The sequence below is a fragment of the Mobula hypostoma genome, chromosome 11, assembly GCF_963921235.1.
Source record: "Mobula hypostoma chromosome 11, sMobHyp1.1, whole genome shotgun sequence".
In the NCBI taxonomy this organism is placed as follows: domain Eukaryota; kingdom Metazoa; phylum Chordata; class Chondrichthyes; order Myliobatiformes; family Myliobatidae; genus Mobula; species Mobula hypostoma.
Window position 1 is genome coordinate 87,090,090 of NC_086107.1, and position 16,465 is coordinate 87,106,554.

Genomic DNA, 16,465 nt, shown 5'->3' on the forward strand with positions numbered 1-16,465 from the left:
ACTGCCAGTGGGAACAGCCCTCTCTATCTACTCTTGTTTTTACTCTGCATGGTTTTTAATACCTCTATCAGAATGTTTTTGCAAACTCTCTGCCAGGGAGAACAGCCCCAGATTTTCCTATCTGTCCACATAACCATCTCCTCGCATATCGGGAATCATTTTGGTAGTTCTCCAAAGCCTTCACTTCTTTCCTAAAGTGTGTTGTCTAGAACTAGACACAATCCTTCAGCTGTGGCTACATCAATGTTTTATAATGTTCATCATGACTGTGCACTAGTTTACAACATCTAATGCTGTTCCTTCACTGACCAGTAGCCTTTTTCAGTGCCTATTTCTGCCTAGCTTCTTCTGCTTTCCCACTCTACTGTGAATTCTTAACACTCAAACTATTTGATTGCCTAAGCATTACCTTATGGCTTGGCTCCTCCTGAGAACCAGTTCCTCAGCCTGTTCCTTGGGCTCATCTTTTCTCTTTTGAAAAGGCCGTGTTTTGCTGGTAAATGAAAATGATAAAAAGGTATTATAGATATATGTAACAAATAAAGATTAGCTTTACTTGTTACATATACATCGACACATACAGTGAAATGCATCATTTGTGTCAATGACCAAAACTGTCCAAATATGTGCTGGGGACAACCTGCAAGTTTTCCCATGCTTCTAGTACCAACGTAGCACGATCACAATTTCCTACCCCTTACTGCTCCGTACATCTTTGGAATATGCAAGGCAACACACATGGTCACGAGGGAAAATATACAGACTCCTTACAGACAGCGGCAGGAATTGACCCCCAAGTATTGTCATGCTGTAAAGCGTTATGCCAGCTGCTAGGTGAGCCTCTCTGCTCCTAGTTCTCACTGACATGATGAAACGAAGAGGTAAAGACAAGTAGGAGCAATATCAGAAGACAAGTGAACATTTGTCAACTTGTGATGTGTGATGTTGACACCATTAGAGTAAATAATCTAATGTCCTAATGAAGGGTCTCAGCTCAAAGCGTTGACTATTTATCTCTCTCCATAGATGCCTGTTGACATGCTGAGTTCCTCCAACGTTTTGTGTGTGTTACTCTGGATTTTCAATATCTACAAAATTTCTTGTGTTTATGAAATACTATAACAGCTTTGGCAGGTTGGAGGACATGATAAGTACTTATTCATCCCAATAGCATTGTTGTAGAATTTTGTAACTAAAAGTATTTTTCTTCTCTCATTGTTTCAATATGGTTGCTTTTCATTTGGTGCAACTATACTGAAAAATAACATTAATATCAACTGAGGTATTTTGGTGACAATAGTTCTGTTCTCTATTGAACTGACCTGTTAGCTCAGCCTCTCCATTCTCTTTCTTTTTTTTTGGAATGGTCTAACGGTGAAACTGTACATGGAATGTGCACGTGAAATTCCATACCCAAGATGGAGAGAAAGATAATCTGGACAGAACTTCTTCTGTTTGTTTAGATCATAGAACACTATAGAACATTACAGACCCTTTGGCCCATAATGTTGTGCTCAGCTTAACCTACTCTAAGATCAATCTAACCCTTCCCTCATACATAGCTGTCCATTTTCCTATCATCCATCTGTCTATCTAAGAGTTTCTTAATGTCCCTAATGTATCTGGCTCTACTACCGCACTTGGCAGAGTATTTACCATTACCCTACCCACCGCTCTGTGTTTTTTAAAAAAAACTTACACTTGATATTTCCTCTATACTTTCCTCCAACACCTTAAAATTATGCCCCCCCCCCCCACCTCCGTATTAGCCATTTCGGCCCTGGGAAAAAGTATTTGGCTATTTGTTCGATCTATGCTTTTTATCATCTTGTACACCTAGGTCAAGTCGCCTCTCATCCTCCTTCACTCTAAAGAGAAAAGCCCTAGCTTGCGCATCCTATCCTCATAAAACATGCTCTCTAATCCAGGCAGTATTCTGATAAACCTAAGCTTCCACATCCTTCCTATAATGAGTTCCACCTTCTAAGATTAGCAAGACTAATTAAAGAGAAACACTCAAAAAGTTTAAAGAACTCAGTGTTACAGATAACATCTATGGAGGGATTGGTAGCCAATGCTTTGGGTCGAGAACCTTACCATAAACGTTAACTGTCCATTTCCTTCAATAGGTGCTGAATTCCTCCAGCTCTTGAGTGTTGCTCCAGATTCCAGTATCTGCAATCTCTTGTCCCTCTTTATTTAAATTGGAGTTAGAACATTAGCAGAAAATGAGAATTAGGCTGGGAAATGTCTTCCGGATTGAGAGGGTCATCATCTGTGCAGTGATATTGTTGCATTGGCCGATATCTGATGGAGATTAAGAAGTGCAAGAGGTGATGGTCGAGCATTTAAAATCTGAGAGAGATTAATGGTAGATGTTGTGAGGACAGCATGGAACTAGAGTACAGCTTCCGGATAAGAGGTGTGTATTCCGGATAAAGGGCAGAAGGGTTATGTAACACTTTATAGCACCAACGATTAGAATTCAATTCCTGCCACTGTCTGTAAGGAGTTTGCATATTCTTTCTGTGAGTGTGTGGATTTCCTCAAGGTAGTCTAATTTCCTCCCATTTTCCAAAGATATAAGGGTTAGTAAGTTGTGGGCATTCTTTGTTCGCGCTGGAAGCATGGCAACAGTTGACAATAGCTCCACCTATCACCTCCCGGCTCACTTCATTCTCCCTCCGCCAACCACCCACCTGGCTTCACCTATAACCTTCTAGCTTGTACTCCTTCTCCTCCCCCCTCCTCCTTATTCTGACTTCTTTCCCCTTTCCTTTCCTGATGAAGGGTCTTGGCCCAAAATGCAATCTATCTTTCCATAGGTGATGCCTGACCTGCTGAATTCCTCCAGCATTTTGTGCGTGTTTCTCTGCTAAAGGAGTATCTTGAGTTCAAATAAAAAAGCACATCCACAAAAGTATAGAAAATACATAGATATATCACTTAATACGGTAAACGTATCTCCATGGGACTGACGGGAAACAACAATCGTAAGAAGTGGAGAGAGAGAGAGAGAGTGCAAAGGGGAGCTATGCTCTTTAAAGTCCTTTCTTACCTAAGTTAACTGCACAGTCTATAAACTATCCTTGCATGGATTTATCTTAATACCTGCCTTGCCACAGCTGTGCCTGAGAATATTCATGACTAAAATGGATAGATTTTTAGTTATTAAAGAAATCAGGAAAGGTGAGTTAGTGCTTGAAAGTGGCATGAAGTAAAAAGTCAGCTTTATGATCTTAATGGATGACAACGTTTAAGAGAGGCCAAATAGCCTTTTTCTGATCCTATTTCTGATGTTGGTCAACTGAAACGCGCACACCCATTATCAAAAATGTTCCTGCATTTCGTGCTCTGATACACTGAAATGGGTTTCTGAAATTAATAATATTGACTTGAAATAATTATGGTCATTTTAACAAGGTCCATGTGTTTCTCTTTAAATTGCCAGCATTTCCTAAGTTGAAAGTGATTCTATGGATTTTGCCAAGTCTCTCACTAGTTCACGCTGTTGGATTGTGGACTGTTAGTTCAGTGTACTGATGCCCATTGGAAACATGCTTGAGGCTTTTAGTGCCACCTTTGGTTAAGCCTTCTTTAGCTTGCACGCTATTAGGTATATTTGGACTGGACGTCAGCCCAGGTGTAAAGTGGTTCATTGGCCATGATGTTTCCCATAGTCACCTACTAAATCATTACAAGAAAGCCCTAATTTTTTTTACACTTCTTTTCCTGTCTGTTTTTAATTTACAGTTGTTAAGTAAACAGCGTTCTATTGGAGTGAATCACTTGAGCAACAGCGGCGAAACGCCACTTCATATCGCTTGTCGACTGGGCAAAGCTGATGTAGCCAAGTCCTTACTCCAGTGCCAAGCTAGCTGTAACATTGTTGGATCGCATGGTTATCCAATCCATACATCCATGAAGTTCATTCAGATTGGGTAAGGATTCTATCATGAAGGGTCTGTGTTCGTGTTGTATTGTTCTCTGACTCCATGTGCTGTTCTGTCTCTGACAATATATTCAGAATTCAATTGTTGGTCACGTTTCACCTTGAGGGCCTACATAGTCCAAGATGTGCTGGGGGGGGCAGCTCGCAAGGTGGGGCAGCGTGGTAACATAGTGGTTAGCTTAATGCTGTTCCTGCATCAACTACCTTTGTTCAATTCCCACCGCTTTCTGTGAGTCTTTACATTCTCCCCATGATCCACGTGGGTTTCCAGTTTCCTCCCACATTCCATAGATTTATGGGCTGGCAGGTTAGTTGGGTGTAATTTGCCGGCGTGGGTTCATGGGCTGGAAGGGCCCGTTGCAGTTTTGTTTCTCTATGTAAATTAAGAAGTGTCACCATGCTTCTGGTGCCAACAGAGCATGCCCACGACTTACAAACCCTCACCCGTACGTCCTTGGAATGTGATCAATTGCAGAACGTACAAACTCCGATGGCAATCGAACCCGGGTTGCTGGCACTGTAAAGCGATATGTTAACCATACATTATGATACAGTTGGTTATGTTTCTCTTTGAAGAGCTGTTTGTTACTATTGCTATTGAACCTTGGAGCTCATTGTAAACAAGCTGGACCTTGCTCACCTCCAATGCACATATACACTCAATGGTCACTTTATTAGATATGAGTGTGTATCTAGGAAAGTGGCCACTAAAAGTATGTTCATGGTCTTCGCTGGTGTAGCTTATCCACTTTAAGGCTTGATATGTTATGTGTTTAGAGCTGCTCTTCTGCACACCTCTGTTGTAATGTGTGGTTATTTGAGTTAGTGTTGTCTTCCTGTCAGGTTGAACCAGTCTGGCCTTTCTCCTCTGACCTCTCTCATTAACCAGGCGTTTTCGGCCGCAGAACTGCCACTCACTGGATGTTTTTTTGTTTTTCGCACCATCCTCTGTATACACTAGAGACTGGTGTGTGTGAAAATCCCAGGAGATCAGCAGATTCTGAGACACTTAAACTACCCTGTCTGGCACCAACAATCATTCCATGCTCAAAGTCACTTAGACCACATTACTTTCCTATTCTGATGTTTGGTCTGACAACAACTGAATCTCTTGACCATGTCTGCACGCTTTTATGTATCTTTTTGCTGCCACATGATTGGCTGATTAGATATTTGCATTAACAGGCAGGTGTACTCAATAAAGTCGCCACTGAGTGTATGATTGGACTTTATGTTGAAGTTCTGATGGACAACCAGGCATAATAATCATCATTTGACCATAGTCACTGAAGAGTGTCAATGTAATTACATTGTTGAAGTTGGGGAAACAGCAATTCTGTCTCATTTTCCACAATGTGCAGAATTAAGGTCCTTCGAACTTTCACAAAATTTTCTGTCAACAATTTTTCACCACTTCAGCTGTAATCTAATATGGACAAAAACAACATAAAACATAGAACATTATTGCACAGTACAGGGTGTTTGGTCATATCCATCCAATCCTTCCCTTTACATAACCCTCCATTTTTCTATCATCAATTTGCCTATCTAAGAGTGTCTTAAGTGCCACTAGTGTATCTGCCTCTATAACCACCTCTGGCAGGTGTTCCATGCACCCACCTTTGATGGTTCTCCATCGTGTCCAACAATGACGGGAAACCTGTGTGGGAGAGTTTTTAAAGTAGAAGAGCTGTTGCACTGGGGCAGATCCACATTCTCAACCTCAGAAGTCTGGGTCCACTCATACGAACAAGCGTCACAAACTGCTGTCTTCCTTGGTTACAGAGGATGACCATGATGTCTTCTCTGCCTTGTCATGCCCTTTGATCTCCATGGAATGTTGCAGCACCACCTTCCTGGCTGTTGGATCTCACTGTAGATCTCATCCACCCAGTCCACCAGAGATGACTTTCATATGTCCCTATCTCACAGAGGTATGAGGCCACCGGCTACTCTCACCTGGTTTAGCCCACTTGTCGAAGTGGTGTACTGGGGTGTGGCTGCTATCACAGGCACACAGCTACTTGGAGTCACAGGTGAGAACTGAGATTCCAGGGTGAATCAGAAGTGAATGAATTGCCCTGGATTGGACATGACAAGCCCCTTCACCAGAGGTGCTACCCCTTCCTAGTCACCTTAAAATTGTGCCCCCTTGTATTAGCCATTTCTGCCCCAGGAAAAAGTCTTCAGCTATCCACTCCATCTATGCCTCTTATCTTATGTTTTCCTAGCTTAAAGAGAAATGTCCTAGCTTGCTCAACCTATCTTCATAAGACACGCTCTCTAGTCAAGACAGTTACCCTGTAATTCTCCTGTGCACCCATGTGTAACCTTTCTTCTTTTGTTACTTCCTAGATGTGCTGAGGCTATTCTTGAGAGGGACCCAAACCAGATCCGTAGTGAAGACCCTCATTATGGTGGGACACCTCTTCACTGGGCCAAGAAAGCAGAGGTTGATTTTCCTTTAACCATCTTACTATCACCTCACCTGTTTCATTTCCTGAGGAGTTAATGCCTGAAAAAATGCAGTGGTACTACAATACGTTCTTGCTTCGACTGACCTATCAATTTGCATGGTTTTCATCTTAAATTTTTTCATTTAATTGGGTACTGAAATGTTTTTGTATGCTCCATGCTGTTTTTTCTTCAAAATTTCAAAGTTCATTTATTATCAAAAAGGTATAAATTATACAACATTAAAATTTGTTTGCTTATAGACAGTCACAAAGCAAGGACTTGAAAGAACCCAATTAAAAAAAAAAGACCAACCTCCCCAGTGCGAAGAAAGAGAACAAAAAACACAGAACAAATCATATAAACAATCAAAGTGAGCAACCACAACAGCATTTTGAATCAAACTGAGTCCTTAGGTCCTAATCCCCAGAGTAGGCCCAAAGCCTCGGTATTCAGTTCGTCATATTAGCAGGGCAAATTGCCACATAGTTCGCAGACACAAAGCACAGTAGCTGGGGGCAGTGTCATAGCCATAGCATCACAGAGAGAGAATCCCTCTGGCTACCTGGACTGATATGTAAATTGTCCGAACCTCACACTAGGACCTGGCTCCGCCACTGGTGAATCACTGCAGGCCTAAATTTCACTGTCAAAGGAGCTGTTCCTGACTTCTCCAAATCAGCTCAGCGCCCAGAGCAATCTAACCTTGCCCGACTCTTGACACCCTGTCTATGTGGGCTGGCATTTAGATTGTCCAAACATTGGAATGTACCTCTCATTAGGATACGGGCCTCGCCACGGCTTATCTCTCCAGGCCTTGAACACGCCACCCAGCGATTCACTGTGGACCTGGATCTTGCTGCTGAAGAAGCCGTTCTCGACCTCTCCAATTCAGCTCGGTGCTTAGAGCGTTCCACCCTTGTACCCTGGTTAGTTGCACAGATATCGGAACTCCTCTGTCCCGTCTTCTCTCCAAATCGTTCACTCCAACCAGCGCGGCTCCAACTCCAAGTGCGTCGATTTTGCAGCGCACCAGCTTGTATCAGAGGCCTCATCACTTCTTGTGATAAGATACATACTTATGAATAGTGGAGTGCCGCAGGTATCAGTACTGGGTCCATTGTTGTTTGTCATCGTTAACAACGATCTGGATGATAACGTGGTTAATTGGATCAGCAAATTTGTGGATGACACCAAGACTGGGTTTGTAGTTAGCATCAGCGAAGACCATCATGGCTTGTAGTGGGAACTGGACCACCCGGGAAAATGGGCTGAAAGATGGCAGATGGAATTTAATGCAGACAAGTGCGAGGTGTTGCACTTCAGTAGGACCAACCAGTGTAGGTCTTACACAGTGAACGGTAGAGCACTGAGGAATATGGTAGAACAAAGGTACATAATTCATTGAAAGTGGTGTCACAGTTTGATAGGGTTGTAAAGAAAGCTTCTGGCGCATTGACTTTCATAAATCAAAGTGCAGGAGATGGGATGTTACGTTGAAATTGTATATGACATTGGTGAGGTCTCATTTGGAGAATTGTGTGGAGTTTTGGTCACCTACGTACAGGAAAGATGTAAATATGGTTGAAAGAGTTTAGAAAAAATGTTGCCGAATTTGAAGGACCTGAGTTAATGGAAAGACCATAAGATATAGGAGCAGAATTTGTCCCATTTGGCCTGTTGAGTGTGCTCTGCCATTTCATCACGGCTGATCCATTTCTCCTCTCAGCCTTCTCCCTGTATCCCTTCATGTCCTGACTGATCAAGAATCTATCAACCTCTGTCTTAATATACCCAATAACTTTGCTTCTACAGCTGCCTGTGTTAGAAATTCCACAGATTCACCACTCGCTGGCAAAAGAAATTTCTCCTCATCTCCATTCTAAAAGGATGCCCCTCTATTCTGGGGCTGTATCCTCTGGTCTTAGACTCTCCCACCATAGGAAACATCCCTTCCACATCCACTCTATTGTGGACTTTCAACATTCAATAAGTTTCAATGAGGCCACTCCTTATTTTTATGAATTCCAATGAGTACAGGCCCAGAGCCATCAAACGTTCTTCATGTGACAAGCCTTTCAATCCCAGATTCATTTCCTTGAACCTCCTTTAAATTCTTTCCAATGTCAATTCATCCTTTTATAGATAAGTGGTCCAAAACTACTCACCATATTCTAGTCCTCTTGAAATGAATGATAATGTCGCATTTGCCTTCCTCACCACTGGCTCAACCTGCAAATTAACTTTTAGGGAATCCTGCACAAGAGCCCCCAAGTCCCTCTGCATCTCAGAATTTTGTATTTTCTCTCCATTTAGAAAATAGTCAACCCTTTCATTTCTTCTACCAAAGTGCATGCCCATACACTTCCCGACACTGTATTCTATCTGCCATTTCCTTACCCATTCTCCTAATTTATCTAAATTCTTCTATAGCCTCTTTACTTCTTCAAAACTACCTGTCCCTACACCTAATCTTCATATCAACTGCAAACTTTCCCACAAAGCCATTAATTCCATCATCCAAACATGAGGAAACCTGCAGATGCTGGAATTTCAAGCAACACACATCAAAGTTGCTGGTGAACGCAGCAGGCCAGGCAGCATCTCTAGGAAGCGGTACAGTCGACATTTCGGGCCGAGACCCTTCGTCAGGACCAACGGAAAGAAGAGCTAGTAAGAGATTTGAAAGTGGGAGGGGGAGGGGGAGATCCGGAATTCCATCATCCAAGTCATCGACATATAATGTAAACAGAAGCAGTCCCAACACAGACCCTGTGGAACACCACTAGTCACCAGCAGCCAACCAGGAAGGATTCCCTTTATTCCCACACTTTGCATTCTGGTAATGAGCCTCTGCTTTATGCAAGCTAGTGTCGTTCCTGTAATACCATGGGCTGTTAACTTGTTAAGCAGCCTCATAAGTGGCATCTTGTCAAAGTCCTTCTGAAAATTCAAGTAAACAACATTCACCAATTCTCTTTTGTCTATCCTGCTTCAAAGAATTCTAACAGATATATCAGGCATGAATTTCCCTTAAGGAAACCGTGCTGACTACAGCCTATTTTATCATGTGCCTCCAAGTACCCTGAAACCACTTCCTTAATAATAGACTCCAACTTCTTCCCATTCCACTGAGGTCAGACTAACTGGCCTATAATTTATTTACTTAAAGAGTGAAGTGACATTTACAATTTTCCATTCTTCAGAGCCATGCCAGAATCAATTGATCATTACTACTACCTTCACAGTCTCTTTAGCCACCTCTTTCAGAGCCCTGGGGTGTGCACCATCTCATCCAGGTGACTTATCTACCTTAAGACCTTTTAGTTTCCCAAGAACCTTCTCCCATTTAATGGCAACTTCACACACTTCTGCTCCCTGACACTCTCGAACTTCTGACATACTGCTACAGTGAAGACTGATGCAAAATACTTATTCAGTTCATCCCCATTTACTACCTCTCCAGCATCATTTTCCAGTGGTCCGATATCCAATCTCACCTCATTTTTACACTTTTACATCTGAAGACACTTTAGGTATCCTCTTTAATATTCTGGCTATCTTACCTTCGTATTCCATCTTTTCCTTCCTAATGACTTTTTTAGTTGCCTTCTGTTGGTTTGTAAAAGCTTCCCAACCCTTTAACTTCCCACTATTATCTGTCTCTCTTTAGCTTTCATGTTGGCTTCTCTTGTCAGCCTTGGTTCTTCCACTTTGGGATGTATAGATCTTATGCCTTCTCATAGCTTCCAGAGATTTCAACCATTGTTGCTCTACTCTCATCCCTGCCAGTGTTCTTTTCCAATCAATTTTAGACATCTCCTCTCTCTCTGCTCTGTAATTCCCTTTACTCCACTGCAGTACTGATTTATCTGACTTTAGCTTCTCCTTCTCAAATTGCAGATGGATTCTATCATATTATAATCACTTGTCCCAAAGGGTTTCTTTATCTTAAGCTCTCTAATCAATTCTGATTCTTTGCACAACACCTATACCAGAATAGCTGATCCCCTAGTGGGCTCAACCATGAGCTGCTCTAAAAAGCCATCTCATAAGCTCATTTCTAGAATGCTGGGGAATTCTAGAAGTTCCCCAGCACCAACCTGATTTTCCCAATCTATCTGCATATTGAAATCCCCCATGGCAATTGCAACATTGCCCTTTTAGTATGCATTTTCTATTTCCCATTGTAATTTGCAGACCACATCCTTACTGCTGTTTGGGGTCTGTACATAACTCTGATCAGGGTCTTTTTACCCTTCCCTTGCAATTTCTTAGCTCTACCCACAACAATTCAACACCTTCTGACCCTATGTCACCTCTTTCTAATGATTTGATTTCATAGAGCCACACAACTCCCTCTGCCTACCTGTGTCCTTTTGAAACAATGTCTATCCTTGGACATTAAGCTCCCAGCTATAATCCTCTTTCAGCCACAATTTAATGATGCCCACAATGTCATACATGCCAATCTGTTACTGTGCTACAAGTTCACCTACCTTATTTCGCACATTCAGATATGACACCTTGTATTCACCCTTTCCGATTTTGTCCTCCTTTTACATTGCAACTCATCCTGTTGACTGCAGTCTGTGAGGGTTTAAACTAATTTGGCAGGGGGCTGGAAACCAAAGTGATAGGGCTGAGGATGAGATAGTTGGTTTACAAACAGAGGCAGTGTGTAGTGAGACTGATGATACTGCAAAATTGCAGTCAACAGGATGAGTTTTCAGGCTTCTGTAGCTGGCTCTGATGGTAATAATGTGAAGAAGCATGTTCCAGATAGTGAGGCTGCTTAATGGTAGATGCTGCCTTCTTGAGGCACCACCTTTTGAAGATATCTTGGCAGGCAAGTCCAACAATGCAAGATTAAACAGACTGGCGCTTTGTTATTCTGAAGGTAGAAAAATAGGAGACGGTAAGACACAAGATTATTATCGAGCTTGACATGTAGCGATAATGCTGGTATCCCTACATATGCCCCAGTTGGATTGTCTAGAACAAGAAAAATAAGGGTTCCGCCTATTGCAGTGGAGATGAGAAGAAATTTCTTCACCTGCAGTCATGAGTATTTGTAGGTTTGTACTCAAGATAGTTGGACATGCAGACACAATCTGTTCAAGCGATCTGAAGGAATCGAGGACCGTGGGAAATTGAGGTAAAAGATCATTCCTGATCTTATTGAATGGTGGAGGAGACACAAAGAATTGAATAGCCTATTCTTGGATGGCATTCAACATCAAGGACACCCCCCCCCCCCCCCCCACCACCACTCAGGTCATGCTCTTCTCTTGCTGCTGCCATCAGACAGGAGGTACAGGAGCTTTTGGTCCCAGATCACTAGGTTCAGGAACAGTTATTACCTTTCAACCATCAGGCTCCTGAACCAGTGCTCATAACTTCACTCACCTGAACACTGAACTGATTCCACAACCTACAAACTCACTTTTAAGGACTCTACAATTCTTGTTCTCAGTATTATTTACTTGTTTATTGTTGATATTATTTTGTATTTTGCCATTGGTCTTCTTTGGTACATTGTTTTTTTCAGTCTTCACGTGTGGTTTGTTGGCCAGAAAAAAACTACGGTCTGCAAATCAGTGAATTTGAATGAATCAAGGACTGTGAAAGTAGACAAACCAATTGTCTTTATTCTTGCCATGTGGTCGACGGAATGGAGGCTGTCATTTTGAGAAGTTGCTTTGTATCCTCTATTTTGTGAACTGGTTTTGCTCAGCGGAATCAGTGTTTTGAAGTAGACACAATGATGCTCCAGGTAATACCCTGGATTAGAGACTATTTTCAAATAAGATGTTATTAGTGAGGTATTTTATGGTATGATATAACATTCAGATTTATGAATGATTGGGTCTCTGTCTGCCCTGGATGATTCAAGCTGGTTACTGGTTTGGTAACTGATTTTGTACGAAGAGCCATAAATTACCAGTTGTCACTTGCGGAAGAGGGCAATAGATGTATGCTGGCTTGGTCCAGAGCCCATAAGAAGGTGATACAAGTCAGTTAGGTGACCTTGAGCCAATGAGATTGAAATGCAACATTTCAACTAGTTAAGCAATGTTCCTTCTAAGGTGTGCGCACAAGCACATCTTTTGCTACTAGCACACAAAGGAATTTAAAGGTTGTCACCCTCTACCTTGTTTGCATGTTAAGTATATACACAATTGCATTTCCTTTTCCGGTTTCTGATGCGGATGGTGTTCAGTTTGAAATGATTTGTCTGTAGACTTTATTTCTGGCTTATTTATACTGTTTTTAATTGAAGAAATTATTCAGTGCACACATATTGTCACTGGGCAAAATATTGCACAGCACAAGATTTTTACATGCACTGGTCATTACAAATTAGAGGGAACATTGGTGGTAAGGAAAATGTATAAAATAAGGAAAATGTATAAAAGTGAGGCAGTGACAAATCTCCAAAGACTAACCATCACGGACATGGAGGACCCCACATCGGAGCATAGACTCCTTTCCTAGTTATTACCTTTTCTATTCTTTATGAAGGGTCAGGGAAACTTAGTAGGTGTATACACAGGTATTCGGTTGTGTAAATTCACGTGCTCTTTAGTTGAGACAACAAAGGTACTTGTCAGTAAATACAGATTCTCTCTCTGCCTATTTGATTATTATTACTAAGGGGTAATCCTTGCAACAAGTTTATCAATGATTATATTCTATTTCTTTCTTCTTCTGTGAATGACCACAAGAAAGTGAATCTCAGAGTAGTGCATGGTGATGTATATGTACTTTGATAATAAATTTACTTCGAACTTTGCCTCAGCTCTTGTCTAATGAAATGTGACATTGATTTTGTTCTGGTGAGGGAAAAGAGCAGAGTAGGTATTTTTAAAGTGTTAATTAATTATCCACAGATAAAAGCACATAGCTTTGGATTACTGTTCCTTGAGAATGCAGTTACATAATGAAGAAAATCCATCTTCTCTTGAATTCAGAGGAATTTCATCCAAATTTTTCAACTCTGGATTAGTTTTGGAATCAAAGCCAATTTCACAGAGAGTATGGAGGTCAACCCAGCCTATGCATCAAATGTCCATTTGGGCTTTCGTAAACTATAGCACTTCTGGCTGATTACAATACGAAGCACTTAAGAGCTGATTATCTCATGGAATTCATAATGTCTAAATATTAAGTCAAATATGAAAGCCTGCACAGGGCCAATATATTAGCTTTATCTTGACGCTGTATTCTAGCTTCTTCCCCTAGGCAGTTATCCAATCAACCATTCTAATTCAATCCCCCCTCAACCCCTCTATCTATTAACTTCGTCACTACACAGCACTATAAATACTTTAAATCATTTTATAATGTTGTTTACATTGTAAATACGTGCTGGTATTTATTTATTTATGCAATTTTACTTCATATCTGTCCTTTAACCTCTAAGCTTTTTTCTTAATTTATAATTCTTTTTTTAATGTAATTCTTTATTATTTATAATTGTTGAATGTTTTTTGTTGCTTGATGCACCACAGTTAATTCTTAATATGTGTAAATACATCTGGCGCATCAGATTGATTCATTTCTCTGTGAATGCCTGCAAGGACATGAATCTCATGGTACTATACACACTTTGATATAATTTTTCTTTGAATTATAATCACAGAAGTGTGTCATGCCTGAATGATGCTTTATTGGTTGTGAAGCTCTTTGTATTGTTGCGGGGTTTTGAATGGCACTCCGTACATACAGATTATCTTGTTGTGGAATTATGATGTTGTGTTGATGGAATAATTCCAGATGATCCGGCTGCTGATTAATCATGGATGTAGCGTGAACTACCTGAGTAAAACTGGAGAGACGGCACTGCACATCATGGTGAAGCGTAAGCGTTTTGAGTGTGCTTTGGCACTGTTGGTGCATGGAGCTGATCCAAATGTGAAGGGAGAAAATGGGAATACACCTCTTCATCTTGCCATGAAGGTCAGTGTTTTTTTAAAATCATACCGAAAAATCCATCAGTTTCAGGACTGTGCATGATAAACAACTCTGTTTAGCCATTGTGGCAACTTGTAAAATTCCATCTTTCCCAGAGCATACTGGTACAATTCTACAAGGCCACCACAGAAAGCATCCTCACATTAGCCATTACTGTCTGGTTTAGTGCAGGATCCTCTCACAACGTAAGAACCGTCACGTCAGCAGAAAAGGTCTCATTAACTGCAGTGTATGATTATTACAGGACTTGTATGTCTTCAGGACAAAGGAGCAGGCAGGAGAAACATTGCAGACATTATCCACCCTACAAACTGCCTTTTCCAAATGCTGCCTTCTGGAAAGTGCTATAGGGCTATTAAAACAAAAACTTAATGCTACCTTAAAAGTTTCTTATCCCAGGCTGTCAATTTGATCAGTCATTCTAGTTACCCCCCACCGACCCTCTTCTGTCTATTACCCCCAACACCCCACTGCGCTGTAGACGCTTTAAATCACTGTTTATAAAGCTGTTTACATTGTAAATACATGCTGGTATTTATGTATCTTTTGCACATTTTGTTCCATATCCATACTTTTATTCTTTATAATTGTTGAATGCTGTTGTTCTTTGTTGCATGTCATGCCCTGACCAAATCATGGCTAATTCCTAATACATGTACTATACATATAGTACATTGAAACATACAGTGAAATAAGTCATCTTTGTCAAATGAAATCAATGAGAATTGTGCCTGGCAGCCTAAAAGTGTCGCTGTGCTTCCAGCACCAAAAATAGGATGCCCAAGCTCATTAACCCTCACTGTACATGTTTGGAATGTGGGAGGAAACTACAGCACCCGGAGTAAACCCATGCGGTCATGGGGAGATCGTACAAACTCCTTACAGGCAGCGGTGGGAATCGAACTCCAATTGGTGATCACTGGTGCTGTAAAGCATTTGTGCTAACCACCATGCTACCATGCTCCCTCCATCCCTACCCCTCAATGACTTCTCAGAACGTATCTTTATTGATTGGACATTTTCTGTATTAAGTGTAGTCATAAGAGTCATACAGCACCTAAGCACCTTTAGCTCATGTCCATGCGGGTGATCAAATCCCATCTGTGTTGGCCTCTGTAATACGGAAGATTAACTCACTTGCTGACCGAACATTGTTCTGAAAGTTGTTCCTATCGTGCTGGTTAATGATGGGCCCACTCGAAGTATGTATCCGCCTTCCCGTTAGTTAGCTCCTGTGCCTTGCAGCAATGTTTTCTGGACACAGGTTACGTGCTACGATATCTGCAACTGGTTTCCGGTCTTCAGGTATATAAAGTCTTTCTCTTGACCCTGAGCTACTCTAGGCTGTGAGCTGTGGGCAGAGCTGGGGAAACTGTGGAAGATGTGTTACAGTTAAAAGGGGAAGGGGCTCGTGTTTCGAGTGCACACCATATTCAGTAGTTCTTTATCACTTGTTCAATCTTGTGTAACTTGGACAGATTTAATAAGTGTTGTGATCAGTGCTTAGTGTTGTAGTTTCTATCGTTGGGATGACTTGGATGAGGGCTTGTTCGAGACATGCGAGTAAAGTGTTTCGCTGCTTGCTTGTGAATAAACAGTTGCTGAACATACCCACAATCAGTGTTTGCTATTTCACTTACTTCCATACAATAGCCTCATTTATCGGAAGTTGTTTGTGGTTTTTATTGTTTCTGTGGTTGATCTTCACCATCAGGTTCTCCATGATAACCCAGACTACAGCTGCAGCAGATTGCAGCCTGTCACATATTGTCCACTGACTAAACCTAGTGTTAGATTACAGGAAACTCAGATAGAGGCCAAGTGTGATGTTATGTAGTTTAGCCATTTTCCATATGTCACTATCTAATTCTGTTCTAGTATTCTAAAATGGTTCAATGGATAGATAGAAACAGAGGTAAACTGAGTACATTCTAGTGTTCCACCATCTTGACTTAATATCTGTCAGCTTGTTGAGTGCGATGTGCCCTGAGTGAACAGTAAATTAGATTAACAGGAGTATACACTCAGTGGCCTCTTTATTAGGTACACCCGTACACCTGCTTGTTAATGAAGTATCTAATC

At 41.3% G+C, this 16,465-nt stretch overlaps 1 protein-coding gene across 3 annotated transcripts in view; it reads left to right on the forward strand.

The window, feature by feature from the left end:
* Positions 1-16,465, forward strand: part of pla2g6 (phospholipase A2, group VI (cytosolic, calcium-independent)) — a 139,877-nt gene that overhangs the window by 46,812 nt on the left and 76,600 nt on the right. For all 3 annotated transcript variants that reach the window (XM_063062429.1, XM_063062430.1, XM_063062431.1), the window contains exons 5-7: positions 3,754-3,941; positions 6,308-6,404; positions 14,186-14,368. In XM_063062429.1, the coding sequence (XP_062918499.1) occupies positions 3,754-3,941; positions 6,308-6,404; positions 14,186-14,368 (468 nt within the window). The remainder of the gene's footprint in view (positions 1-3,753; positions 3,942-6,307; positions 6,405-14,185; positions 14,369-16,465) is intronic.